At 50.0% G+C, this 26,776-nt stretch overlaps 1 protein-coding gene across 1 annotated transcript in view; it reads right to left on the bottom strand.

The window, feature by feature from the left end:
- Positions 1 to 26,776, bottom strand: part of MYO18A (myosin XVIIIA) — a 202,251-nt gene that overhangs the window by 93,490 nt on the left and 81,985 nt on the right. The window contains exons 5-13 of the mRNA XM_058163839.1: positions 24,986 to 25,162; positions 24,347 to 24,557; positions 22,395 to 22,537; positions 21,552 to 21,652; positions 19,095 to 19,158; positions 16,845 to 16,989; positions 6,046 to 6,219; positions 4,332 to 4,422; positions 1,110 to 1,302 (exon numbers count right to left, since the gene is read on the bottom strand). Of these exons, the coding sequence (XP_058019822.1) occupies positions 1,110 to 1,302; positions 4,332 to 4,422; positions 6,046 to 6,219; positions 16,845 to 16,989; positions 19,095 to 19,158; positions 21,552 to 21,652; positions 22,395 to 22,537; positions 24,347 to 24,557; positions 24,986 to 25,162 (1,299 nt within the window). The remainder of the gene's footprint in view (positions 1 to 1,109; positions 1,303 to 4,331; positions 4,423 to 6,045; positions 6,220 to 16,844; positions 16,990 to 19,094; positions 19,159 to 21,551; positions 21,653 to 22,394; positions 22,538 to 24,346; positions 24,558 to 24,985; positions 25,163 to 26,776) is intronic.

Consider the following 26,776-nt stretch of genomic DNA (forward strand, 5'->3'; position numbering starts at 1 on the left):
TTCTTCCTCCCTCCCTCCCATAGAATTATAGAATAACAAAGTTGGAAGGGACTTTGGAGGTCTTCTAGTCAAACCCTCTCCTCAAGCAGGAGACCCTACACTATTTCAGACAATTGATTATCCAGTCTCTTCTAAAAAAAAACACCTTCCAGTAATGAAGCACCCACAACTCCTGGTGGCAAGCTGTTCCACTGGTTAATTGTCCTCACAGTCAGGAAATTTCTCCTTAGTTCCAAGGTTGCTTCTCTCCTAGTTGCCATCCTTAACAGAACAAAAGGGACCCTGGAGGTCTTCTAATCCAATCCCTGCTCCTATACTTTTCAGAAAGCCTCTAGTGTTGGAGCAGCCACAACTTCCGGTGGCAAGCTGTTCCACTGGTTAATTGTCCTCACTGTTAGGAAATTCCTCCCTAGTTCACTCCTTGATGAGTTTCCATCCGTTGCTTTCAGGTGCTTTGGAGCAGGGGTCTCCAACCTTGGCCCCTTTAAGACCTGTGGACTTCGACTCCCAGAATCCCTCAGCCAGCAAAGCAGGGGTCTCCAACCTCGGCCACTTTAAGGCTTGTGGACTTCAACTCCCAGAATCCCTCAGCCAGCAAAGCAGGGGTCTCCAACCTCGGCCACTTTAAGGCTTGTGGACTTCAACTCCCAGAATCCCTCAGCCAGCAAAGCAGGGGTCTCCAACCTTGGTCCCTTTAAGACCTGTGGACTTCGACTCCCAGAATCCCTCAGCCAGCAAAGCAGGGGTCTCCAACCTCGGCCACTTTAAGGCTTGCGGACTTCAACTCCCAGAATCCCTCAGCCAGCAAAGCAGGGGTCTCCAACCTCGGCCACTTTAAGGCTTGCGGACTTCAACTCCCAGAATCCCTCAGCCAGCAAAGCAGGGGTCTCCAACCTCGGCCACTTTAAGGCTTGGACTTCAACTCCCAGAATCCCTCAGCCAGCAAAGCTGGCTGAGGGATTCTGGGAGTTGAAGTCCGCAAGCCTTAAAGTGGCCGAGGTTGGAGACCCCTGCTTTGGAGAACAGGCTGATACCCCCCCCTTCTTCTTTGGGGGCTTTGATTGACTCACTCCTCTCCCTCTCTCCTCCCCTCCCCCGGGGAAGCATACCTCCTTGTATCGCTCCAGCTCCTGCACGAAGGTGCGTTCGTGAAACAGCCCCTGCAGCCTCTCCTGGGCGTAGTTGTGGCACAGCTCCTCAAAGGTGGCCCCCCGGCTCTGTCCGGCCATCTCGGGGTTCTGCAGGCCGGGCGTGTCCACGATCATCATGGAGCACAAGGACCGCTGGCTGGACTTCAGGGCCCTGCAGTGGAGAGAGAGGAAGTCGGGGTGGGTGGGGGGGATGATGTGGGAGGGTCCTGAGTTTCCGCCCCACCTGGTCGCAATTCCACTTGACTTCGTTGGACAAAAGGACGTATGGGGTAGTCCTCGGCTTACGACCATGACTGAGCGTCCCCCCCAAAAAAAAATTTGGGTTGCTGAGCAGGGCAGTGAGCTTTTTAGCCCGTTTTATAACCTTTCCTGCCACAGTTGTTAAGTGAAACACTGCAGTGGTTAAGCCCGTCACACGGTTGTTAAGTGAATCGGGTTCCCCCGTTGACTTTGCTTATCGGAAGGTCCGCAAAAGGGGATCAGGTGACCCCGGGACCGTCGTAAATACGAGTCAGTTGCCCAGTGTCCGAATTTTGATCGTGTGGGGATGCTGCAACGGTCGTAAGTGTGGAAAACGGTCCTAAGTCACGTCTTTCGGTGGCATTAGAACTTTGAATGGTCACTAAGTGAACTGCTGTTAAGTCAAGGACTCCCTCTACAGGTAATGCTTGACTTACGACCATTCACTTAGTGACCGTTCTAAGTTACAAGGGGACTGAAAAAAAGTGACTTATGACCGTACTTTTGACCGTTGCATGGTCTCATGAGCAAAATTCAGGCGCTGGGCCACTGCCTCATATATATGACGGTTGCAGAGTCCCGAGGTCACGTGATCCCCTTTTGCGACCTTCCAACGGTGAGCAAAATTAATGGAGAAAGCCAGATTCGCTTTACAATCAGTGCTAGTTAGTTAACAACGGCAGTGATTCGCTTAACAACGGTGGCAAGTAAAGGTGTAAAATGGCTCAAAGAACTCACACAAATGCAGGAACTTTTGGGCTCACTTATGGTCGCAAGTCGAGGAATACCTGTACCTTTTTATGACCCTGCCTGTCCATCCATGCCTTCGACCTTTCTTTGGTACGATTCCAGATTCCAATGAGAGGTGATTTTTTGTTAAAATGAGGGGTGGGGGGTGAGATATATAATCGCAGGCATGGCATGACTTTCATCATCCTCTTTTAATGACCCCCATAATCCCTTGTGGGGTGGAGTCTGGGCAACTGAACGGAACTAGCAGAGCGTTTACTGGCCGGATGCCCTTCCCTGTTGCCAGTGCGGAGTTTTGTTCGGCAGATATATTCTCATTGTGGCCAGAAAGAGAAATAGCGGCCTCTACCTAGGATCGAACTCACAGGCGACAGCTCCACCTCTAGGCCACCACAGCTTTGCTATAATGTTAATAGAGGCAGAAGCCCATTTTGGTCGTGTTACTAAATATGTCGAATGAAATTATTTCTTCAAATCGTCCTCAAACGTGGCATTTGCGTATTATGGTGTTGTGGCAACAGAGCCTCGTTAAGCGGGAGAAGATTTTCACAGCTAATTAGCCTATTGTCTAAAAAAAAAAAAAAAAATCAAGCGGCAGAAAATTAGCCCAACGGAAGGACACGGTTAACTTGGCCTCAGAAACTTCCAGCATCGGCAGTCCTCGACTTACGACCGTGATAGAGGCTGGAATTTCCCTGGCTAAGCGAGGCAGCTGCGGAGTGAGTGTTTGCCACAGTCGTTCAATGAATCGCTGCAGCTGTTAAGTGAACCGTGGGGTCGTTAAGCGAATCTGACTCCCCCCCCCACTCCTCGGCCTTGGAAGGACGCAAGAACGGATCACGTGACCCTAGGACACTGCGACCACCGTCATAAATAGGAGACAGTTGACAGGTGTCCAGATTTTGATCTCGTGACCGCGAGGGTGCTGGAACGGTCGTAAGTGTGAAAAACCGGTCGTAAGTCGCTTTTTTCAGCGCCGTTGTAACTCCGGTCACTAAACGGATGGTTGTAAGTTGAGGACTTCCTGTATGGATAGGAGATGGGGGTCCCATATGTGTGTGAATGGAGAAAGGACCCCAAAACTAAACTGAATTTTTTATCCAAAGAAGAGACAATATTGAACCTTGTTTCTGTTCTGAAATTGCTTCTGGATTTTGTTCTTTCAATATAAAAAATAAAACAAAAATGAAACTTTGATTTTATTTTTGTTAACTAGGCAGGCTCATTGTTCGAGAAATGGCTTGTACACACTTCTGTTGTGTAAAAGCGAAAAGTTGTGGTCGTCGTGTTGTTTATCTTCTGCTGTGCTAATGAGAGTCGGAAGTTGGTGCCTATTTCTTTCCTTTCCTCCCTTTACACTGTATTTCTTCCTTCCTCTTCTTCGTTTCCCACTACTTTTTAAATTTTTCTTCTTTGCATTTTATATTTTGAAAAACCATTTAAAAAAAAGAGAGAGAGAGAGAGAGAAAGGAAACCATAAAACTAGAGACCTCAATGCCCTCAGGGCATGGACAATCTGCAATTTATTTCCCTTTCTTTCTTTTCTTCCTTCCTGTTTTCCTGGCTTTCTTCCTCCTTCCCATTTCCTCCCTCCCTCCCTCCCTCCCTTCCATTTTCCTTTCTTCCTATTCTTCCTTCCTATTTTCGTGGATTTCTCCCTCCCCATTTACTTCCTTCCCTCCCTTCCATTTTTTCCCTTCTATTTTTTCTTCCCATTTCCCTGGCTTTCTCCCTTCTTCCCCCTTCCTTCCTTCATTCCTTCCTTCCTGCCTTCCTCCCTCCCTCCTTTCCATTTCTGTTTCTTTTTTTCTTCCTGTTTTCCCAGTTTCTTCCCTCCTTCCCATTTCCTTCCTTCTTTCGTCCCTCCCCCTCTCTCTTCCATCTCTCCTATTACAATCCAGCTTCTTGCCTGTTGGGGGCCCTATACCTGCAGCTGCACAGGTGTTGCTCCCACCCCCTCGGAGAGCCCCCACCCCATCCCTTGGGAGGGTGTGGAGCTATGTGGGGGGGCTGAAGGACCACCCTGTCCTCATTTCAGCCTGGCTTTTAGAAAGGGGGGAAAAAGTCTCATTGTGGGGGGAGATCTGGCCAGATCTCGGACACTGACGGAGCCTGTTAATGGCCGGAGACGGGGGGGGGGGGAAGAGGAGGGGGAGAGCGGAGGAAGAGGAGACACCTGTAGTCCCTTACCTGTTGAGTAGGCAGATGAGGAGAGTGAAAAGCTCCGAGTACAAGCCGGAGGTCAGGGCTTCCAAGCACTCCAAGGCAGAGGTTTTGGGACCTGCAGAGAGAGGCAAGGCAGGGAGGGAGGTGAGGTGGGTCCTACCTAGAAGGGACCCCCACCCCCACCCCAGCACCAGAAATGAGTTGGGGGTCTCCAAAGGGCTCAGGATACGTTGGACGGGTGGGGAACATCCCTCTCTCTCTTGCCGAAGTCCATGCTTCGAGAATTGGAGAATGAGGGGGGGGAGGATGCTCTTATCCAGCTAAAAGGGGTATTACAACCCCCCCCAATAAATAGGGCAGAGGTTGGGGAGAAACCCCTTCCCCTTCTGCACAACACCCAGCGGAGTGTCTCATGCTCTGATTCACCTGGCGCTGAGGGGGCCTCCTTCACAAGCCGAATCCAAACGGCTGCTTACCTGGGTGTGTGTGTGTGAGAGAGAGAGGGGGGGGGGAATGAAAGAGGGAGGGAGGGAGAGAGAGAGAGAAAGAAAGACTTGCAGTGTGTGTGAGAGCGAGAAAGAAAGAGAGAGAGAAAGAGGAAATGAAAGAGGGAGGGGGAAGAGAAAGAAAGAGAGAGAAAGAAAGAAAGAAAGACAGACAGACTCAAATGTTGCAGTGTGTGAGAGAGAGAGAAAAAGAGGAAATGAAAGAGGAGGGAGAGAGAGAGAGAAAGAAAGACTTGCAGTGTGTGTGAGAGCGAGAAAGAAAGAGAGAGAGAAAGAGGAAATGAAAGAGGGAGGGGGAAGAGAAAGAAAGAGAGAGAGAAAGAAAGAAAGAAAGACAGACAGACTCAAATGTTGCAGTGTGTGTGAGAGAGAGAGAAAAAAAAAGAGGAAATGAAAGAGGGAGGGAGAGAGAGAGAGAAAGACTCAGTGTTGCAGTGTGTGTGTGAGAGAGAAAGAAAGAGAAAAAGAGGAAATGAAAGAGGGAGAGGGAAGAGAAAGAAAGAGAAAGAGAGAGAGAGAGAGAGAGAGAGAGAGAAAGAAAGAAAGAAAGAAAGAAAGAAAGAAAGAAAGAAACAAACTCAAATGTTGCCGTGTGTGAGAGAGAGAAAAAGAAAGAGGGAGAGAGAGAGAGAGAGAGAGAGAAAGAAAGAAAGAAAGAAAGAAAGAAAGAAAGAAAGAAAGAAAGAAAGAAAGACTCAAATGTTGCAGTCTGTGAGAGAGAGAAAAAAGAGGAAATGAAAGAGGGGGAGAGAGAGGGGGGAATGAAAGAGGGAGGGAAGGAGGGAGAAAGAGAGAAAGAAAGAAAGAGAGAAAGAGAGAAAGAAAGAAAGAAAGAAAGAAAGAAAGAAAGAAAGAAAGAAAGAAAGAACTCAAATGTTTCAGTGCTGGGATTCCTTAACGTAACACACGGATTACATGGAGGCCCCCTTTCCACCCCTCCCCAATCAAGGCCAATTATTTCATGGGGGGGGGGGTTAGAGGTGACCCCCCCCCAACTCAATCTCCCTCTTTCATGGACTCACTTATTTCCAGTCACTCCTGGACCGGCCACCTGCCTGGCCAACCGCCTTGCCAACCCCTCAGCTGTGAGCCAACGCTTGCCGTAACCCCCGGGCCGCTCAACCTGGCACATCTGTCATGGTGGGGCAGCCGACCTCCGGCCCAGGGCTCGCTCGAAATCCCAACCGCCTTGCAGCCCCGAGTTCGGGCTCTGCCCAGGCCTCGCCACTCACCTGAGCCGTCGGCCAGCCCCGCCTCCTCGGGCCCCTGGCGGAAGGAGGTGGACCTCTGCAGGGAGCCCTTGGGCTGGTGCTTGAAGATGGCCGAGGAGAGCTCCTCCAGGGTGCAGCCCAGAAGGTAGGCGGCTTTCTGGGCCCACTCATGTCGGGCAAACTGCTTCCTCCCGGCTGGAAGAGAAGAGACCGGGGTTAGCGGGGTGAGACACCAGGAAGGGAGGGTGCCCCCCGTGCCAGCCCAGGGCAAGGAGGACCACACCTGGCAGGGCACTCATCCCTCCCACAGACCCCCCCCCAAGGGAAGGGGATGGGCTTCCTGGGAAGAGTCCCAAAGGAGATTTTATAAAAGGCAACTGGAGTTCCTTGGGACTTTTCTTTGAAAATGTTTCGCTTCTCATCCAAGAGGCTTCTTCAGTTCTTCAGAGAGAGAAAAGGAAAAAGAGAGATGGATGGATGGATGGATGGATGGATGGATGGATGGATGGATGGAAGGGAGGGAGGGAGGGAGGGAGGAAATGGGAAGGAAAGAGGGAGAAAGCCAGGAAAACAGGAAGGAAGAAAAGAAAGGGAAATGGGAGAGAGGGGGGAGGGACAAAAGAAGTAAAGAAGGAAGGAAATGGGAAGGAGAGAGGAAGCTGGGAAAAGAGGAAGAAAAAAAGAAACAGAAATGGAAAGGAGGGAGGGAGGGAGGGAGGGAGGGAGGGAGGGAGGAAGGAAGGAAGGAAGGAAGAGGGAAGAAGGGAGAAAGCCAGGGAAATGGGAAGAAAAAATAGAAGGGAAAAAATGGAAGGGAGGGAAGAAGGAAATAGAAAGCCAGGAAAACAGGAAGGAAAAAAGAAGGGGAAAATGGAAGGGAGGGAGAAAGGAAAAAAGAAAAGAAAGGAAGGAGGGAGGGAGGGAGAAAGCCAAGAAAAGAGGAAGGAAGAAAAGAAAGGGAAAGGAAAGGAAAAATGGAAGGGAGGGAGGAAAGAAGGAAAGAAAGAAGAAGAGAAAGAAGGAAGGAAGGAAGGAAGGAAGAAGAGAAAGAAGGAAGGAAGGAAAGAAGGAAGGAAGGAAGGAGCTTCTTGGATAAGAAGCAAAACATTTCAAGGGAAAAACCCCAAGGAAGCCCAGCTGCCTCCATCCCTGGCCTGAGAGCGGAGGAGGACGCAGCAGAGCAGCAGATTCTCTGCAGACGTTTTCCCAGGAGGGGACTCCTTCCGCGCCCCTTCCTTGGCCAGCGGAGGGGAAGGACAATTGCATTAAGGGGAGGAGGGGGCTCGATCAGGGTCCCTGGGGGCAGGACCCTCGCCGGGCCTTGTCGTTATTCGTTATTCATCGTGCACGAGAGGGAAGAATGAGAGCCAAGAGCAGAGGGGACGAGCGGCAGCCGAGAGTCCTAATGAAAATATAGTTAGGAAGTTGATGAGACGAGATGGGAGGTCAACAGCCTCAGTGGCCCTGCCAGGAGAAGCATGGCAGGCAGCCATTCGGTGTGTGTGTGTGTGTGTGTGTGTGTGTGTGTGTGTGTGTGTGTTAGTGTGCAAGAAAAACCTTCCGTCTGCCTTGCCAACTCTGTTATTCTGCCTGCCTGCCTTCCTTCCTTCCTTCCTTCCTTCCTTCCTTCCTTCCTTCCTTCCTTCCTTCCTTCCTTCCTTCCTTCCCTCCTTCCCTCCCTCTCTTTTTCCTTCTTATAGAATCCTAAGGCGGGAAGGGACCTTGGAGGCCTTCTAGTCCAACCTCCTGCTTAAGCATTCCAATCCAGACAAACGGCTGCCCAACCTCTCCTTGAAAAGCCTCCAGTGTCCCACAACCCACAACTTCTTGTGTCAAGTGGTTCCACTGGTTAATTGTTCCCACTGTCGGGAACTGTCTCCTTATTCCTAGGTTGCTTCTCTCCATGATTGGGAAACCCTGCTGTGTCCCATCTGAAAATGTGGGGGGGGGGATTTTGTCCACAAGGTATGGTCCAAAAACTCAAGATGACCAGGTGGTCATCGACGGAAGCCCCTCCTGATGCAGGTGGAAACCGCGGAGAGCTTCGATTGAAGCGTCTTTGATTGAAGCGATTGAAACATCTTGACTGTTTAAGGACCACACCTGGGGGAGACCCCTGTGAAAAAGTGTTGAATGAACCGACAGGTGTGATGAACCGACAGCAGAAGGACAGACAGACATTCGAGGCCTGAAAGCTGGATGCAAAGAAACTGGGGGGGGGGGAGGGATGGAGGGAAGGAGGAGAAGAGACGGAGAGGTAAACGAGGGGGGGCATTCAGGGATTAACGGAGAACACGTTACCTTCACTGCTGTCTGAATTGCACAAGGGACGGCATGCACCATGCAAACACAAAAAGAGTGCGTTAGAAGGTGGACACGGTACCAACAACACCACACACACACACCCGGGGGGGGGGGGAAATAAGGGGGGGAGGGTTTGAAGTGGAAGACCCTCCCTCACATTCAAAGCAAGCAGGACATTGATACGCCTTTGCACGGAGGCGAAAATCTGGGGCAGATTATATCCCCGCTGAGTGTTAGAGCCAAGGAAGTATAAAACAAGGGAGATATGGGTCTTAGGTTCCCCCCACCCACCCAAGACCCTTTAGCTCAGCGGCCCCCCAGTCTTTGGGACACCAGGGACCGGTTCTGTGGAGAGAGGCTTTTCCGTGGACCGGAGGGGAACTGGTTTTGCATGCTGCCTGCATCCCAGAGATGGGACTTCACTCGTTTGTGCAGCCCAGATTCTGGCATGCCGTGGCCCAGTCCACAGACTACAGGTTGGGGCCTCCTGCTTTAGCTAGAGAGGGCCAAACCTTAGAGCAGAGCTTCTCAAACTTAGCAACTGGAAGATGGGTGGACTTCAAGTCCCAGAATCCCCCAGCCAGCATGCTTTAAGAAAGGTGGACTACAACTCCCAGAATCCCCCAGCCAGCCTGCTTTAAGAGGGGAGGACTTCCACTCCCAGAATTCCCCAGCCGGCATGATTTAAGAGGGGAGGACTTCCACTCCCAGAATTCCCCAGCCGGCATGATTTAAGAGGGGAGGACTTCCATTCCCAGAATTCCCCAGCCAGCAATGCTTTAAGAGGGGAGGACTTCCACTCCCAGAATTCCCCAGCCAGCAATGCTTTAAGAGGGGAGGACTTCCACTCCCAGAATCCCCCAGCCAGCCATGCTTTAAGAGGGGAGGACTTCCACTCCCAGAATTCCCCAGCCGGCATGATTTAAGAGGGGAGGACTTCCATTCCCAGAATTCCCCAGCCAGCAATGCTTTAAGAGGGGAGGACTTCCACTCCCAGAATTCCCCAGCCAGCAATGCTTTAAGAGGGGAGGACCTCCACTCCCAGAATCCCCCAGCCAGCCTGCTTTAAGAGGGGTGGACTTCCACTCCCAGAATTTCCCAGCCAGCCTGCTTTAAGAGGGGTAGACTTCCACTCCCAGAATCCCCCAGCCAGCCTGCTTTAAGAGGGGAGGACTTCCACTCCCAGAATCCCCCAGCCAGCCTGCTTTAAGAGGGGAGGACTTCCACTCCCAGAATCCCCCAGCCAGCCTGCTTTAAGAGGGGAGGACTTCCACTCCCAGAATCCCCCAGCCAGCATGCTTTAAGAGGGGAGGACTTCCACTCCCAGAATCCCCCAGCCAGCCTGCTTTAAGAGGGGAGGACTTCCACTCCCAGAATCCCCCAGCCAGCAATGCTTTAAGAGGGGAGGACTTCCACTCCCAGAATCCCCCAGCCAGCCTGCTTTAAGAGGGGAGGACTTCCACTCCCAGAATTCCCCAGCCAGCCTGCTTTAAGAGGGGAGGACTTCCACTCCCAGAATCCCCCAGCCAGCCTGCTTTAAGAGGGGTGGACTTCCACTCCCAGAATCCCCCAGCCAGAATGCTTTAAGAGGGGTGGACTTCCACTCCCAGAATCCCCCAGCCAGCCTGCTTTAAGAGGGGAGGACTTCCACTCCCAGAATCCCCCAGCCAGCCTGCTTTAAGAGGGGAGGACTTCCACTCCCAGAATCCCCCAGCCAGCCTGCTTTAAGAGGGGAGGACTTCCACTCCCAGAATCCCCAGCCAGCCTGCTTTAAGAGGGGAGGACTTCCACTCCCAGAATCCCCCAGCCAGCCTGCTTTAAGAGGTGGACTTCCTCCCAGAATCCCCAGCCAGCCTGCTTTAAGAGGGTGGACTCCACTCCCAGAATCCCCAGCCAGCCTGCTTTAAGAGGGTGGACTTCCACTCCCAGAATCCCCAGCCAGCCTGCTTTAAGAGGTGGACTCCACTCCCAGAATCCCCAGCCAGCCTGCTTTAAGAGGGAGGACTTCACTCCCAGAATTCCCCAGCCAGCCTGCTTTAAGAGGAGGACTTCACTCCCAGAATTCCCCAGCCAGCCTGCTTTAAGAGGGAGGACTTCCACCCCAGAATTCCCCAGCCAGCCTGCTTTAAGAGGGAGGACTTCACTCCCAGAATCCCCAGCCAGCCTGCTTTAAGAGGGTGGACTTCCACCCCAGAATCCCCAGCCAGCCTGCTTTAAGAGGAGGACTTCACTCCCAGAATCCCCAGCCAGCCTGCTTTAAGAGGAGGACTTCCACCCCAGAATTCCCCAGCCAGCCTGCTTTAAGAGGGAGGACTTCCACTCCCAGAATCCCCAGCCAGCCTGCTTTAAGAGGAGGACTTCACTCCCAGAATTCCCCAGCCAGCCTGCTTTAAGAGGAGGACTTCACTCCCAGAATCCCCCAGCCAGCCTGCTTTAAGAGGGGAGGACTTCCACTCCCAGAATCCCCCAGCCAGCCTGCTTTAAGAGGGGAGGACTTCCACTCCCAGAATCCCCCAGCCAGCCTGCTTTAAGAGGGGAGGACTTCCACTCCCAGAATCCCTCAGCCAGCCTGCTTTAAGAGGGGAGGACTTCCACTCCCAGAATCCCCCAGCCAGCCTGCTTTAAGAGGGGTGGACTTCCACTCCCAGAATCCCCCAGCCAGCCTGCTTTAAGAGGGGTGGACTTCCACTCCCAGAATTCCCCAGCCAGCCTGCTTTAAGAGGGGTGGACTTCCATACCCAGAATCCGCCAGCCAGCCTGCTTTAAGAGGGGAGGACTCCAACTCCCAGAATCCCCCAGCCAGCTTGCTTTAAGAGGGGAGGACTTCCACTCCCAGAATTCCCCAGCCAGCCTGCTTTAAGAGGGGAGGACTCCCACTCCCAGAATCCCCCAGCCAGCCTGCTTTAAGAGGGGTGGACTTCCACTCCCAGAATTCCCCAGCCAGCCTGCTTTAAGAGGGGTGGACTTCCATACCCAGAATCCGCCAGCCAGCCTGCTTTAAGAGGGGAGGACTCCAACTCCCAGAATCCCCCAGCCAGCTTTCTTTAAGATGGGTGGACTTCCACTCCCAGAATCCCCCAGCCAGCCTGCTTTAAGATGGGTGGACTTCCACTCCCAGAATCCGCCAGCCAGCCTGCTTTAAGAGGGGTGGACTTCCATACCCAGAATCCCCCAGCCAGCCTGCTTTAAGAGGGGAGGACTCCAACTCCCAGAATCCCCCAGCCAGCTTGCTTTAAGAGGGGAGGACTTCCACTCCCAGAATCCCCCAGCCAGCCTGCTTTAAGAGGGGAGGACTTCCACTCCCAGAATCCCTCAGCCAGCCTGCTTTAAGAGGGGTGGACTTCCATACCCAGAATCCCCCAGCCAGCCTGCTTTAAGAGGGGAGGACTTCCACTCCCAGAATCCCTCTGCCAGCCATGCTTTAAGAGGGGAGGACTTCCACTCCCAGAATCCCCCAGGCAGCCTGATTTAAGATGGGTGGACTTCCACTCCCAGAATCCCCCAGCCAGCCTGCTTTAAGAGGGGTGGACTTCCACTCCCAGAATTCCCCAGCCAGCCTGCTTTAAGATGGGTGGACTTCCACTCCCAGAATCCCCCAGCCAGCCTGCTTTAAGAGGGGTGGACTTCCACTCCCAGAATTCCCCAGCCAGCCTGCTTTAAGATGGGTGGACTTCCACTCCCAGAATCCCCCAGCCAGCCTGCTTTAAGAGGGGTGGACTTCCATACCCAGAATCCCTCAGCCAGCCTGCTTTAAGAGGGGTGGACTTCCACTCCCAGAATTACCCAGCCAGCCTGCTTTAAGAGGGGAGGACTTCCACTCCCAGAATCCCTCTGCCAGCCATGCTTTAAGAGGGGAGGACTTCCACTCCCAGAATCCCCCAGGCAGCCTGATTTAAGAGGGGTGGACTTCCACTCCCAGAATCCCCCAGCCAGCCTGCTTTAAGAGGGGTGGACTTCCACTCCCAGAATTCCCCAGCCAGCCTGCTTTAAGAGGGGTGGACTTCCATACCCAGAATCCCTCAGCCAGCCTGCTTTAAGAGGGGAGGACTCCCACTCCCAGGATTCTCTTTTTTTTTTTTTTTTTATTAAAAAAGTTTTACAACAATTAATTCTCCATCAGGTCTTAAAAGTTAGAGATACTAATTGCCCGAAATAGGAAACCACTCTTTTACTCATGCTATAGCACAGGTAGTCCTTTAGTTATGACCATTCGCTTAGCAACTGTTCCACGTTGCAACGGCACTGTAATAAGTGATTCATGACCATTTTTCACACTTAATGACCGTTGTAGCATCCCCGTGGTCGCGAGATCAAAATTCGGAGGCTCTGCAACCGGCGTGTATAGGTAGCCCTCGAAGTACGACCACAATTGAGCGCCAAATTTGTGTTGCTAAGTGAAACATTTATTTGTTCAGTGAACTTTTCCCCGGTTTACGACTTTTCTTGCCACGGTTGTTAAGTGAATCACCACAGTTGTGAAGTTACCCACAGTTGTTAAGTGAATCTGCCTTCCCCGTTGACTGCGCTTGTCAGAAGGTCGCAAAAGGGGATCGTGTGACCCCCGGGACACTGCGACCGTCATAACTGTGAGTCAGTTGTCAAGTGTCTGAATTTCGAGACCATGGGGATACTGCAACAATCGTAAGTGCGTAAAAGGGTCATAAGTCACTTTTTTCATTGCCACTGTAGCTTTGGTCATTAAATGAACTGTTCTAAGTCGAGGACTCCCCGTATTTATGACGGTTGCACCATCCGAAGGTCACATGTTATCAGTTTCTGACCTTTCCAGTCAGTTTCCGACGAGCAAAAATCAACGGGGGAAACCAGATTTGCTTAACGACCATGGCAAAGAAGTTCATAAAATCAGTCTTAACTCACTTAACAATCAACTTGTTTAGCAACGGAAATTATGGCCCCCATCGTGGTCATAAGTTGAGGAGTCCCTGTATGTGTTTTTCCCAGGAGTGAAGACCACTTCAACCCACACGTGCCAACCCAAAAATTGTGCCTAACGCACCCACAGCACAGCTGGCCAGCACAAAAGCTTAGACAGGTTTGCCATCTGATGGTGGCTTCTGAATAAAATGGCCGCTGCCAGTTCCGTTTTTATGACTGGAACGTTGTTTCCCCTGGAAGTCCTTGCATGAACAGAACAGAATGAACTGGAAGGGACCTTGGAGGCCTTCTAGTCCAGCCCCCTGCTTAAGCAGGAGAACCTCAACCAAGATCAAAGAAGGTACTAATACCAACCGATAAAGCCTTAGAAAGGCCACACCTAGAGTCCCGCATCCAGTTTTGGTCCCCACACTATAAAAAAGAGGTTGAGACTCTAGAAAAAGTGCAGAGAAGAGCAACCAGGATGATGAGGGGATGATTGGAGGCTAAAACATACGATGGACGGTTGCAGGAACTGGGCCTGGCTGGTCTAGGGAAGAGAAGGACCAGGGGAGACAGGAGAGCATCTTCCAATATTTGAGGGGCTGCCACAGAGAGGAGGAAGGGGGTCCAGCTATTCTCCAAAGCACCCGAAGGCCAGACAAGGAACAATGGATGGAAACTGACCAAGGAGAGATTTTTCTGACAATGAGAACAATCAACCAATGGCCATTTGACAGAAATGGTGTAGGTGTAGGGTCTCCTGCTTGGGTGGGTGGGTGAGGGGTTGGACTAGATGACCTACAAGGTCCCTTCCAACTCTGTTAATCTGTTAATCTGTAGTTTAATGAAGAGAAGGACAAGGGACTCAAGAAAAATATTTAAATGAATGGAAGAACTGGATTGATTATATTCAAAATAGATATCAGATTAAGAAATTTCAGATTGCCTTTGAATGAAGGATGTTGTTTTTGATTTTAACGGAAGAAGTCAGGTTATGTGAGAGAGAAGGATTATAATTGTGTTAGATTTTAAAAATTTAATGTATGACTGTTTGTTTATTGAACTATACCTTGTGTTTGCTCCGGGAAGTTGGGGGGGAGGGGGGTTTTGGAGGGAGGGGGGAAGGAGGGGGAGGGGGGAGGGGAAAAATTTAATTGTTGTTGTAAAAACTTTTCAATTAAAAAAAAAAAGAAGAGAAGGACCAGGGGAGACAGGATAGCATCTTCCAATATTTGAGGGGCTCCCACAGAGAGGAATTGGGGGTCAAGCTATTCTCCTAAGCCCCTGAAGGCCAGACAAGGAATAATGGATGGGAACTGACCAAGGAGAGATTCAACCTGGAAATAAGGAGGAGACCGGACTGCCGTCGGTCAGAACTGGTGTAAAGTCTCCTGCTTGGGCAGCGGGTTGGGCTAGACGACTTACAAGGTCCCTGTTAATCTATTAAACCTGGAGAATTCTGGGAGCGGAAGTCCACCCCTCCTAAATTTGCCAAAAAATCCTGCTCCGAAAACTTAAAGGAAATTCACAGCACCCTTCTTTCTCCTTTCGGCTCCAACGGGGCCTTTCAAAAACTCGTTTGGAGAAAAACTGGGCCTCCGGTTTCCTTTCTTCTCCAGTTTCCCGTCTCCCTTTAAACTCCTTGAAGGTCCAAAGCAGCCCAGGGATTATTTCCAAACTTCCTCTAACCTACTTTGGAAGCTTTTTTTGGTAAGTTTAATAAAAACCAAAAAAACCCCAAAAAACCATAGAAAAATGCTTCCAATAAATGAGATAAGCCGAACGCAGGTGTGGGGAATTCCGGATGGGCTAGTCGAGTTTCTCCTTGTCCTTTTCGCTTCAAACGAGAATGTACGAAGTGGGTGGGTGGGTGAGGGAGGTCTCCTTCCTTGCAGGGGTCTCTAGCAATGAGGGATGGTCCCCCGTTTCGACTTGGAGAGAGAAGCTGCCGCTTTCTTGAAAGGGAAGGACGTGGCTCAAATAGAACATAGAGTCCTAGGGCTGGAAGGGACCTCGGAGGTCATCTAGTCCAGGGGTCTCCAACCTTGGTCCCTTTAAGACTTGTGGACTTCGTAAAGGATTGTATGATAAAATGGGCACAGAATATTCAGGAACCAATAATGTTGGTTCCATGGGAGAAAATCTGGGTTAGAAATGTTAAGTTTACACAAGGGAAAATTTTTACAAGATGTTTTATAGATGACATTTAGATCCCAAAAAATTATCATGTATGTATCCTGATATCCAAGCGAAATGTTGGAGATATGAGTGTGATGATGCTACATATTTTCATATTTGGTGGACTTGCAAGAAAATTAAGGCCTTTTGGATAAGAATTTGGTGGATTATTCAAAATGTCTTGAAGAAGATAAAAGTTCCTGCCGCAATTTTTCCTTTTGGGAATTATAACGGATTGTACAGGGATTGAGAGTAAATTGATCTTGAATTTAATAACAGCAGCAAGGCTGTTGATTGGACAATATTGGAAGAAAAAAGAGTTACCTACAATAGAAGAATGGATATTGAAAGTTACTAACTTGGCTTAGTAGGGGCCTTTTTGAAAGACAATACGCAAGAAAGATATTTAATTGAATGGAAAAAATGGCTTGATTATTTACAAAATATATATCAGATTAAGAGATATCAGATTGCCTTTGAATAATTAGGATGTATTATTTTAGAATGTTATGGGGGAGGTTAGGAAATGAAAAGACTCGGATGAGGTTAATTGGATTAGAAGGGAAAATCTTATTCTATGTTTGGTTTATGACCCCAGACAAGGGACTGACCAGCCTCTTTTTAAAATCCTCCAGTTATGGAGCACCCACAACTCCCACTCATCGATTAATTAATTAATTAGCAGCATAACAAGAGTTGGAAGAGGCCTGGAGGTGGAGCTCTCTCCCTTCACAATCGGGAGACTGCGAGTTCGATCCTAAGTAGAGGCTGATATGTCTCGCTCTGGGCACAATGAGAATATATCTGCTGAGGAAAAAAAACTACAAGAACAACTCCGCATTGGCGACAGGAAGGGCATCCGGCCAGTAAACACTCAGCTCCGTTCAGTTGCCCCGATTCCAGCCCGCAAGGGATTACGGGGTCATTAAACGATGAAAAAATAAATAAATAACAAGGGTTGGAAGGGACATCAGAGGTCTTTTAGTCCAACCCTGTGCTCAGGCAGGGAACCCTATAGCATTCCAGACAAGGGGCGGGCATAAGAGCACAAACGTCCTACCGTTCCTGTCCTATTGTTTTTCTTTTTCTTCTTCTTATATATATAATACTTATTCCTCCTAATATTTACTCATATATATGTTTATATACTATATAATCTTTTTTGTATGATACCAGGAGTTCATTGTCCTCACTGTCAGGAAATTTCTCCTTAATTCTAGGTGGCTTCTCACCTTGATGAGTTTCCAATCCGCTGCTAACCCCTAGACTAGCCAGGCCCAGACTCCTGCAACCGTTCCGTCATAGGTTTTAGCCTCCAATCCTCTTGGTTGCTCTTCTCTGCCCTCTTTCTAGATCTTTAATAAACTCGGGTTTAGGATGAGGGCGAAGGTTCGTTCTCCGGAGTTTTTGGGATGGCTTCCAAAAGGCTATAAGTGCACACACACACCCCCAGCTTTTACCTTTGGTGGCTCCAGCCGCCCCCAGATGGCAAATGGCGCCCAGGATGAGCCAGAAGGCCTTCTGCTCCTCGCCGGAGATGCCCATCACCTTCATGGCCGCTTGCAGTTTGCTGAACTGCTGAGCTGCTTTCTGCTTCTCCTCCGGCTGCAGCCAAAGAGAAAAAAACCAGGAAGAAAAAAAAAAATCAAGATTATTGTAAAAAATTCACAAAGTTTTTTTTTTTTGTAGCGCCGCCCGCAAGGATGCCAAGAGGGTGACTCCGCTAGAGCGAGGTTAGGCCGGGAGAACCCGCTCAGATCCTCTCCCGGCGGGGATGAAAAAGCAGGTAAGCCTTTAATTAAAACTCCGTGTAAACCCTTTAGGCACGGGAAGGGAGCCTCCTCGACGACGCAGAGCCAGCCGGATAATTTTGTGGCGGTTTTCTTCCAGCAGGGCAGCCGGAAAAAGCCTGGTAGATCGTCCCAAAGGTGTTTTTTTTTCCCAAGAGGCAACTTGGACTTTCTGGTTATTTGTTTTGAAGACGTTTCCCTTCTCATCCAAGGAGCTTCTTCAGCTCTGAGTGGATGGTGGGGAACGGAAGGATTTCTACTCCTTGCAGACAGCTGGTCAGTTGCATCCTTTTAGCCAGTCCTTAAGGTCACCTGGAGGTTTACCTGTGTCCTCAGGGTCACCTGAGTGGTGCAAATGGTTCCTGTAGTCGGCAATTTTTTTCCTCTGGGAATCCATTCCTACTCTCACACCATTCAGAGCAGGGGTCTCCAACCTTGTCAACTTTAAGACTTGGGGACTTCAACTCCCAGAGTTCCTCAGCCAGCTTTGCTGGCTGAGGGACTCTGGGAGTTAAAGTCCCCAAGTCTTAAAGTTGACAAGGTTGGAGACCCCTGATTCAAAGGGTGCTCATCCCAAATTGCATAACTAAAAGTCTGTAGAGATTCTCCGTCATCCAGGTCCTGGTTGTCCCAAAGGTTCTTTTTTTTCAGGAGGCAACTGGACTTTCTTGCTTTTTCTTTGAAGACGTTTCGCTTCTCATCCAAGAAGCTTCTTCAGCTCTGAGTGGATGGTGGGGAACGGAAGGATTGATATTCCTTGCAGACGGCTGGTCGTTTGCATCTTTATAGAAGGTCTTTGAGGCCACTTGGAGGTTTGTCTGTGTCCTCAGGGTCACCTGAGTGGTGCAAATGGTTCCTGTAGTCTGCAATTTTTCCCCTCTGGAAATCCGTTTCTACTCCCACACCATTCAAAGGGTCTTCATCCCAAATTGTATAGCTAAACATCTGTAGTGATTCTCAGTCATCCAGATCATGGTTGTCTCAAAGGCGCTTTTTTTCAGGAGGCAACTGGACTTTCTGGTTTTTTCTTTTGAAGACGTTTCACTTCTCATCCCAGAAGCTTCTTCGGCTCTGATTAGATGGCAGGTGAATGGAAGGATTTATACTCCTTGCAGACAGCTGGTCATTTATTTATTTATTTATTTTATTTATTTATTCATATTTTTATACCGCCCTTCTCCGAAGACTCAGGGCGGTGTACAGCAAATAAAGCAACAAAAATCCAAAACAAATTAAAATACTATAACAAGTTTAAAAATCTAATTCGACCGCTGTATACTTAAAATATTAGCTAAAATTTTTCAAAAGCTAAAACCCTGTTAAAAACCCGTTAAAAACCCCCATATTAAAATCAATCAGGCCAGCCCCGCTTGGTGAAAAAAGAAAGTCTTGAGCTCGCGTTTAAAGGTCTGGAGATCAGGGAGGAGACGGAGTCCCACCGGCAGCTCATTCCATAGAGCCGGGACATCCTTTTAGAGGATTGTTGAGGAAACTTGGGAGTTTCTTCTCAGAGAAGGGGAGGGAAACAACCTCATCTATCCTCCGGTTTGCAAAAGAGTCCTTTCAGCAGTTCCACGAAGGCTCCACACCCATTGACTCTGAGGACACAGACAAACCTCCAAGTGACCTCAACGACTCTCTAAAAGTTTGCAAATGACTAGCTTGTCTGCAAGGAGTGTAAATCCTTCCATTCCCCTCCATCCGCTCAGAGCTGAAGAAGCTTCTTGGATGAGAAGAGAAACATCCTCAAAGAAAAACAAGAAAGAAAGTCCAGAGACTTTCTTGGAGACTCTCCTGGATGACTGGAGAATCTCCATAGACCTTTAGGGCCGGTAGATATTGGTCAACATCAATCCCAGGTCATGCCCTGCTCCTCAGCGGTCCGGGCAAAATGCCCCCCCTTCCAACCAGCTTGAGTACCTTGGACAGAGGTATGATGCCAAAGACGTTGTTCTCAGCCAGGTGGTTGAAGTGAAGCTCCGTCCTGCAAAGAGAGGAGGAAGAGGAGAGGATGTACACCGTGAAGTAAGGGTGATGTGTAGTCATAACAACATTCCTTTCTCAGAGAGTCAAGGACATCTTGCCCTGCACCTGGACGGCTGGAACTGGGAACTGGAAACTGGATTGGATCATGTCAGTGGTTCGCACCGGTTCGCACCGGTTCGGGTGAACTAGTAGTGATAAAAAGCTACCGGTTCCTTCCAACCGTGTTGTGCCTCACCCGCCCTCCTCTCCTCAGCTGGGCCACGCCCATCTCCTGCTAACTGAACCAGAGACTGATAGTGAAGAAGAATGGCCTGGCATGCCTCCAGCCCCCAGCCCTGGCAACATGCCCGGACAGAATGAGCAAACAAACCTCCCTTCTACAGCGTGTGAGCACGAAGCCAGCCACGTGCTAGAAGTGCCGGCAGCAGAGCAGGAGGACGAAAAGACACAGTGGATGGATCCCCGCTTCCGGAGAATAGAGAGGCGACGTCAGCAAAAGGAAGGGAAGGGCAGGCCTGGATAAGTGCTGAGTCATGGAGCCACACCCCATGGCCTATATAAAGGATCTGCTTTTTGGAATTCCTTGAGTCAGGCAAAGTCTCATCTGGTTGCTGAAATCACACCTTGGATTCCTGCCTGCCCTGACAGCTCTGACTGGAATTTGGCAAAGCTGCAGAGGCTTCGTGGCCACGCTGGATACAGACTTCCCAGACCCGGCTGTCAGAGGAGGAGTGGGACACGACAAACCGATATTTCTGACGATCAGCTGTGCCGCACAATTTAAAATTGCTAGAAAGCAGGAAATCCTGCCTTCTAGTGAATCTAAATCACGCGGCACAGGTGACCGCCCCCCGCCCCCCGTCGCTGCTCTACTTACCTTCCCAAGCCACTTTTTTCTGCGCGAAGCGTGCGTTTGCTGTGCACTGTGCGTGTGCGTGTATGTAGAACACATCTGGCACACACCGCGCATGCGAGGCCAGCAAACCTGTGGCAAACCGGTTCAGGTTTCACCACTGGACCATGGGATGGACATGTGGGTGCAGGAGGGTGGGACTTAAAGAGTTTCCTTTGGGTGGGGAAAACCTGGAAGCTTTCAGATTCGGGTTTTCCCAGATGTGCCGATATGACATCTCTAATAAAATGGAACTTTGAGGAACTTCAAGCCTCAGAGTTTTCTTTCTTTGGGGGTGTTACTTGGGATCCTGACAACCAGAAGTAACAGGTTGACCAGGACCATTTTATGCTCTCAGGCCACATTTCGGCCTTCGGTTATCCCTGTCCTGTAAAGCAGTCCTGATTTTACTAGTAGTCCTCGACTTACAACGGTTCATGTACTGACTGTTCAAAGTTACAAGGACTGATGACTGTTTTCCACACTTAGGACCGCATACAAATTCAGATGTTTGGCAACTGATTCATACTTATGATGGTCGCAGGATCCTGGGCTCAAGGGATCCCCTTTGGCGACCTTCTGACAAGCAAAGTCAACGGGGGAAGAAGCTGGATTCACTTAATGACCATGCGACTAACTGAACAACTGCAGCGTTTCACTTAGCAAGAAAGATTGTAAAACGGGGCAAAACTCACTTAGGAAACGTCTCGCTTATAGCAGCAGAAATTCTGGGCTCAATTGTGGGCGTAAGTTGAGGACTACCTGCTTTTAGAAGGCATCTGTTTGTTTTTCCAGTTTACATACGTGTGTCTGTGCATGCCTGTGTACTTCAACAGCCATGTTGATTCAGCCTTCCACGATAGTCCCAGGTTCTGATGTTGCCCCTTGGGAAAATTAATTGTCCACCCCTGAGGGAGACCCTGAAAAGATCCCGTTGCCCCCATACTTACCAAGCTGGGAGAGGCCGCCCAGTTTCCTACTCGAGAAGAGGGTTGGACTAGAACAGGGGTCTCCAACCTTGGCAACTTTAAGACTTGTGGACCTCAACTTTGCTGGCTGAGGAACTCTGGGAGTTGAAGTCCTCAAGTCTTAAAGTTGCCAAGGTTGGAGACCCCTGGACTAGAAGACCTCTAAGGTCCCTTCCAACTCTGTTGTTCTGTAAGGGTCTCCGCTTGAGTAGGGGGCTGGACTAGAAGACCTCCAAGGCCCCTTTTGACTCTACTATTCTGTTATCCCTTCACCCACCAAGAAAGGGGGGTTCTCTTTCATGGCAGGTGGGGCTATTCAGTGGGGATGGGAATCTTCCCCCTGAGGTCCACTGGCCCTCATATCCCACACCATGGACAACTTACGAAGGTGGACAGACCTTCTGGCAAGCGCAGAAGCAGCCCAGATCCAAGCAGGGTCACCCTGAAGACCCCCTCCTCCCACCCTTCCTTTCAAGGCACCCGGTTTTTGAGGTCTCCCCAAACTCTCAAAGACCTCGGGGGTCTCCTCACCGTAAGGCGTTGTCCGGGCAGGCCAGGAGATAGTAGAACACGTTGAAGGTAGCCTCGTTGGAGGGACGTTTCGCCACCCTGAGCTTCTCCAGCAACATGGTCTGAGGAAAGGAATTGGGACAGGAGGTTGGCTGTGGGCACCGCTCATGGCACCAGGGGCCTCTGAGGGCAACCCACTTTGCTTCTTCCCCAGCTTTGGATGGTGCCGGTGATGAGTCTGTTGACTTGGTCAACTGGTCCAACTCCCAGAATTCCCCAGCCAGCATGATTTAAGGTGGGTGGACTTCCACTCCCACAATTCCCCAGTCAGCCTGCTTTAAGAGGGGAGGACTCCAACTCCCAGAATCCCCCAGTCAGCCTGCTTTAAGAGGGGAGGACTCCAACTCCCAGAATCCCCCAGCCAGCATGCTTTAAGAGGGGAGGACTCCATCTCCCAGAATCCCCCAGCCAGCATGCTTTAAGAGGGGAGGACTTCCACTCCCAGAATCCCCCAGCCAGCATGATTTAAGATTGCAGGCTCAATTACATTTGTAAGTCTACAAGTAGTCCTTGACATACAACCATTTGTTTAGTGACCATTTGAACTTACAACGGCACTGAAAAAAGTAACTTATGACCATTTCTCATATTTATGACCGTTACAGCATTCCCGTGGTCACGTGATCAAAATTCAGAAACTCATGTAACAAATATCTCACTTAGGAAGCATAAATTTTGAGCTCCATTTTGGCCATAAATCAAGAATTACTTGCACTGCAGTTTTTGGCCCCTAGAAAGAGCGACAGGTAAGATAGAGTAGGGAGGGGCTTGTGGGCAAGAGAAGCCCAGAGACCCCCGGCTCACCTGTACGGAAGCCGATGCCACCTGCCCGGCCTGGTCGAAGTCCAGCGAGATAATTTGGGAGAATCGCGTGGCATTGCTGTTGAGGCTGGTGCTGCTGTTCCCGAAGGCTTCCAGGATGGTATAAAGGGCCTGCCACTTCTCCACTGCCCAGGCCGAAAGAGGGGGGAACAGGAGACAGGATTAGTGTGTGTGTGTGTGTGTGTGTGTGCGTGTGCACAGGTGTGGCTCCAGCCCAGAGCATCCTTGCACCCTCACTGGCCATTGCTGGGGTCTACAGCAAAGGGTGTCAAACTTCGGTTACTCCTAAGACTTGGGGACTTCAACTCCCAGAATCCCCCGAGTGGCCAAGGTAGGACACCTTTGCTCTGGACCCCAGCAATGGCCAGAGGGCTGCTTGAGACCTGCCAGTCAATCCAAACGCAGAGATGCCCACACAGTGTCTCACAGACGGGGTCACCCCTGGAGGGTCGCGCTGTTTCACCCCAAATTCTTCTTTGGCATTATTTATGCAAAACAGCCAGGGAGTGATTCAAATTCTCAAGAGGTGCCATGTACACAAGGGAGGGAGGGAGGGGAGGGGGAGGGGGAGAAAGGAGGGATGGAGGGAGGAAGGAAGGAAGGATGTTCCTTCTGCCTTAAGCATGAAAAATGGGCCAGTCCCTCTCTCTCAGCCCACTGCACCTCACAGGGTTGTTGTTCTGGGGAAAACAGGAGGAAGAAGGTTTGCTGCATATGTTCCTCAGCTTGTCTTATTTGTCAAAATAATAAAGGATGGATGTAAACAAAGACTCTCTTTGAAACCTTCAGGGACCCTGAAGGATGGACCCGGAAAGCCCCCCACAGTCACCTTGGGGCGAAATGGCTGGCAAATGTATTTAATAAGAAAGAGAGAGAGAGAGAGAGAGAGAGAGAGAGAGAAAGAAAGGGAGAGAAAGAAGGGAGGGAGGGAAGGAAGGAAGGAAGAGGGGGAGGAGGGAGGAAGGGGGAAAGGAGGAGGAAAATAGGGAAGAAGGAAAATAGGAAGAAAAATAAGGAAGAAAGGGAGGAAGGAAGGGAGGGAGAGAGGAAGGGAGGAAGGAAGGAAGGAAGGAAGAAAGAGAGGGATGGAAGGAAGGAAGGAAGAAAGAGAGGGAGGGAGGGAAGGAAGGAAGAAAGAAAAAGAAAGAAAGAAAGAAAGAAAGAAAGAAAGAAAGAAAGAAAGAGGGAGGGAGGGAGGGAGGAAGGAAAGGGGAAAGGAGAAAAATAGAGAAAATAGGAAGAAAAATAAGGAAGAAAGGGAGGGAGGAAGGGTGGAAGGAAAGAAGGAAGGAAGGAAAGAAAGAAAGAGAGGGAGGGAGGAAAGAAAGAAAGAAGAAAGAAAGAGAGAGAGAGAAAGAAAGAGAGAGAGGAGAGAGGGGAGGAGGAAGGAAGGAAGGAAGGAAAGAAAGAAAGAAAGAAAGAAAGAAAGAAAGAGAGAGAAAGAGGAGGGAGGAGGAGGAAGGAAAGGGAAAGGAGAAAATAGAGAAAATAGGAAGAAAATAAGGAAGAAAGGGAGGGAGGAAGGGTGGAAGGAAAGAAGGAAGGAAGGAAAGAAAGAAAGAGAGGGGAGGGAGGAAAGAAAGAAAGAAAGAAGAAAGAAAGAGAGAGAGAGAGAAAGAAAGAGAGAGAGAGGGAGAGAGGGAGGGAGGGAAGGAAGGAAGGAAAGAAAGAAAGAAAGAAAGAAAGAGAGAGAGAGAAAGAGGAGGAAGGAAGGAAGGAAGAAGAAAGAAAGAAAGAAAGAAAGAAAGAAAGAAAGAAAGAAAGAGAGAGAGAAAGAAAGAAAGAAAGAAAGAAAGAGAGAAAGAGAGAGAAAGAGGGAAGGAAGGAAGGAAAGAAAGAAAGAAAGAGCTCTCTGCAGTGGAGCTTCTCTCCTTCCCAGCTGGCCTCCTCCACCCCCAACCCTCCTCCCCCTCCCCCTCCCCCGACTGACCCACCTGAGAAGACCTTCCCGGAGCTCCCGGCGATGGTGGCCAGGTACTGGACCAGGTGCTGGCAGTTGGTGCTCTTCCCGCTGCCGCTGCTGCCCAGGAAGACGATGGACTGGTCTTGGCGGCTCATCAGCATGGCCCGGTAGGCCGCCTGCGCCATGGCGTAAACGTGCGGGGAGGTGTCCTCCTTCCGACACCCCTTGAACATGTGCATCACCTGGGGAAAGCAGCCGGCTTAGTGCGGGGGGTCCTTGACTTACGACCATTCGTTTCTGTGGCCGTCTGGAAAATGGCGATTTAAGGACCGTTTTCCACGCGGACAACCGAGGTCACGTGATCAAAATCCAGATGCTGGGCAACTGACTCGTACTTATGACGTGTCCCCAGGGTCACGTGATCCCCTTTGGCGGCCTTCCGCCCAGCGAAGTCAACAGAGGAAGCCGGTCGTTCACTTAACGACCGTGGGACTAACTTGTCCACCGCAGGAATTCCCTTAACAACGGAGGCAAGAAAGGTCGTAACACGGGGCAAAGCTCACTTAGCAACCGTCTCGCTGAGCAACGGGCATTTGGGACTCCGCTGCGGTCGTAAGTCGGGGACCACCTGCGTTACGTCCTCTGTGGGGAGGGGGTCCCCCATACCCACCTTCTCGGAGTACATGGATGGGGAGCTGAGAGGGTTGATGATGACCAGGTTGGGGCCGGCGTAGGTGTGAATGAGGTTGCCGCCATAGCGCTGGCGGAGGGTGTGAAGGGCACTGGACTCGTTGAGGTAGACCAGGTTGGCCAGCTCCTCCAACCGGTCGCACGATGGAGGGTTGGCCTGATCAATAAAGAGATTTGAAAGGGGGGGGAAAGAAAATGGAGGTTAGTTTGGACAAGACCAGGATTTTGCTACAGAATCATAGCATCCTAGGGTTGGAAGGGTCTTTGGAGGTCTTCTAGTCCAGCCCCCTGCTCAAGTAGGAGACTGTAAACCATTTCAGACAAATGGCTGCCCAGTCTCTTCTTGAAAAGCTCCGATGATCGAGCACCCACAACTTCTGGTGGCAAGCTGTTCCACTGGTTAACTGTTCTCACCCAGGAAATTTCTCCTTGGTTCTGGTGCTTTGAAGCAGGGGTCTCCAACCTTGGCAACTTTAAGACTTGGGGATTTCAACTCCCAGAGCTTTGTTGGCTGAGGGACTCTGGGAGTTGAAGTCCCCAAGTCTTAAAGTTGCCAAGGTTGGAGACCCCTGCTTTGGAGAATAGTTTGACTGCCTCTTCTTTGGGACAACCCCTCAAATATTGGAAGACTGCTATCGTGTCCCCTCTAGTCCTTCTTTTCATCAAACTAGACATACCCAGTTCCTGCAACTGTTCTTTGTATGCTTTAACAGAATATAACACAATAAAAGAGCTGGAAGGGACTTTGGAGGTCTTCTAGCCCAACCCCCTCCTCAAGCAGGAAACCCTATGACACTATCCCGGTCAAATAGCTGTTCGGTCTTTTCTTAAAAACCTCCATTTGGAGCATTCACCAACTTCTGGAGGAAACTCATTGTTCCACTGATGAATTGTTCTCACTGTCAGGAAATTCCTCCTTAGTTCTAGGTTGCTTCTCTCCTTGATGAGCTTCCATCCGTTCCTTCTTGTCCTGCCTTCTGGTGCTTTGGAAAATAGCTTGACTCCCTCTTCTTTGGGGCAGCCCCTCAAATATCTGCCATGTCCCCCCATTGATTTTGCTTGAGAAGAGACAGTTGTTGAGAAGGTTACAAATAACAGAATAAGAGAGTTGGAAGGGACCTTGGAGGTCTTCTAGTCCAACCCCCTGCTCGAGCAGGAGATCCTATATCATTCCAGACAAATGGCTGCCCAGTCTCTTCTTAGAAATCTCTAGAGGGAGGGAAGGAAGGAAGGAAGGAAGGAAGGAAGGAAGGAAGGAAGGAAGGAAGGAAGGAAGGAAGGAAGGAAGGAAGGAAGGAAGGAAGGAAGGCAGGCAGGCAGGCAGGCAGGCAGAATAACCGACTTGGAAGGGACCATGGAGGTCTTCTAGTCTAATCCACTACTCAAGCAGAAGACCCTATATCATTTCAGAACAAAAGGTTGTCCAATCTCTTCTTGAAAACCTCCAGTGATGGAGCACCCATAATTTCTGGTGGCAAGCTGTTCCACTGGTTAAATTGTTCTCACTGTTCGGAAATTTCTCCTAATTTCTAGATGGTTTCTCTCCTTGATTGATTTCCACCCATTGCTTCTTTGAGGGGCTTTGGAGAATAGGTTGAAACTCCCCTCTTCAGCCCCTCAAATACTAAGAGACACTATCATGTCCTTCTTTTCTCTAGTCTAGACTGGCCAAACCCAAAATCCTGCAATCCTTCTTCCTATGTTTTAGCCTCCAGCTCCCTAATCCTCTTTGTTGCTCTTCTCTGCGCTCTTTCTAGAGTCTCAACGTCTT

The sequence above is a fragment of the Ahaetulla prasina genome, chromosome 1 (genome assembly GCF_028640845.1).
Source record: "Ahaetulla prasina isolate Xishuangbanna chromosome 1, ASM2864084v1, whole genome shotgun sequence".
Lineage (NCBI taxonomy): Eukaryota > Metazoa > Chordata > Lepidosauria > Squamata > Colubridae > Ahaetulla > Ahaetulla prasina.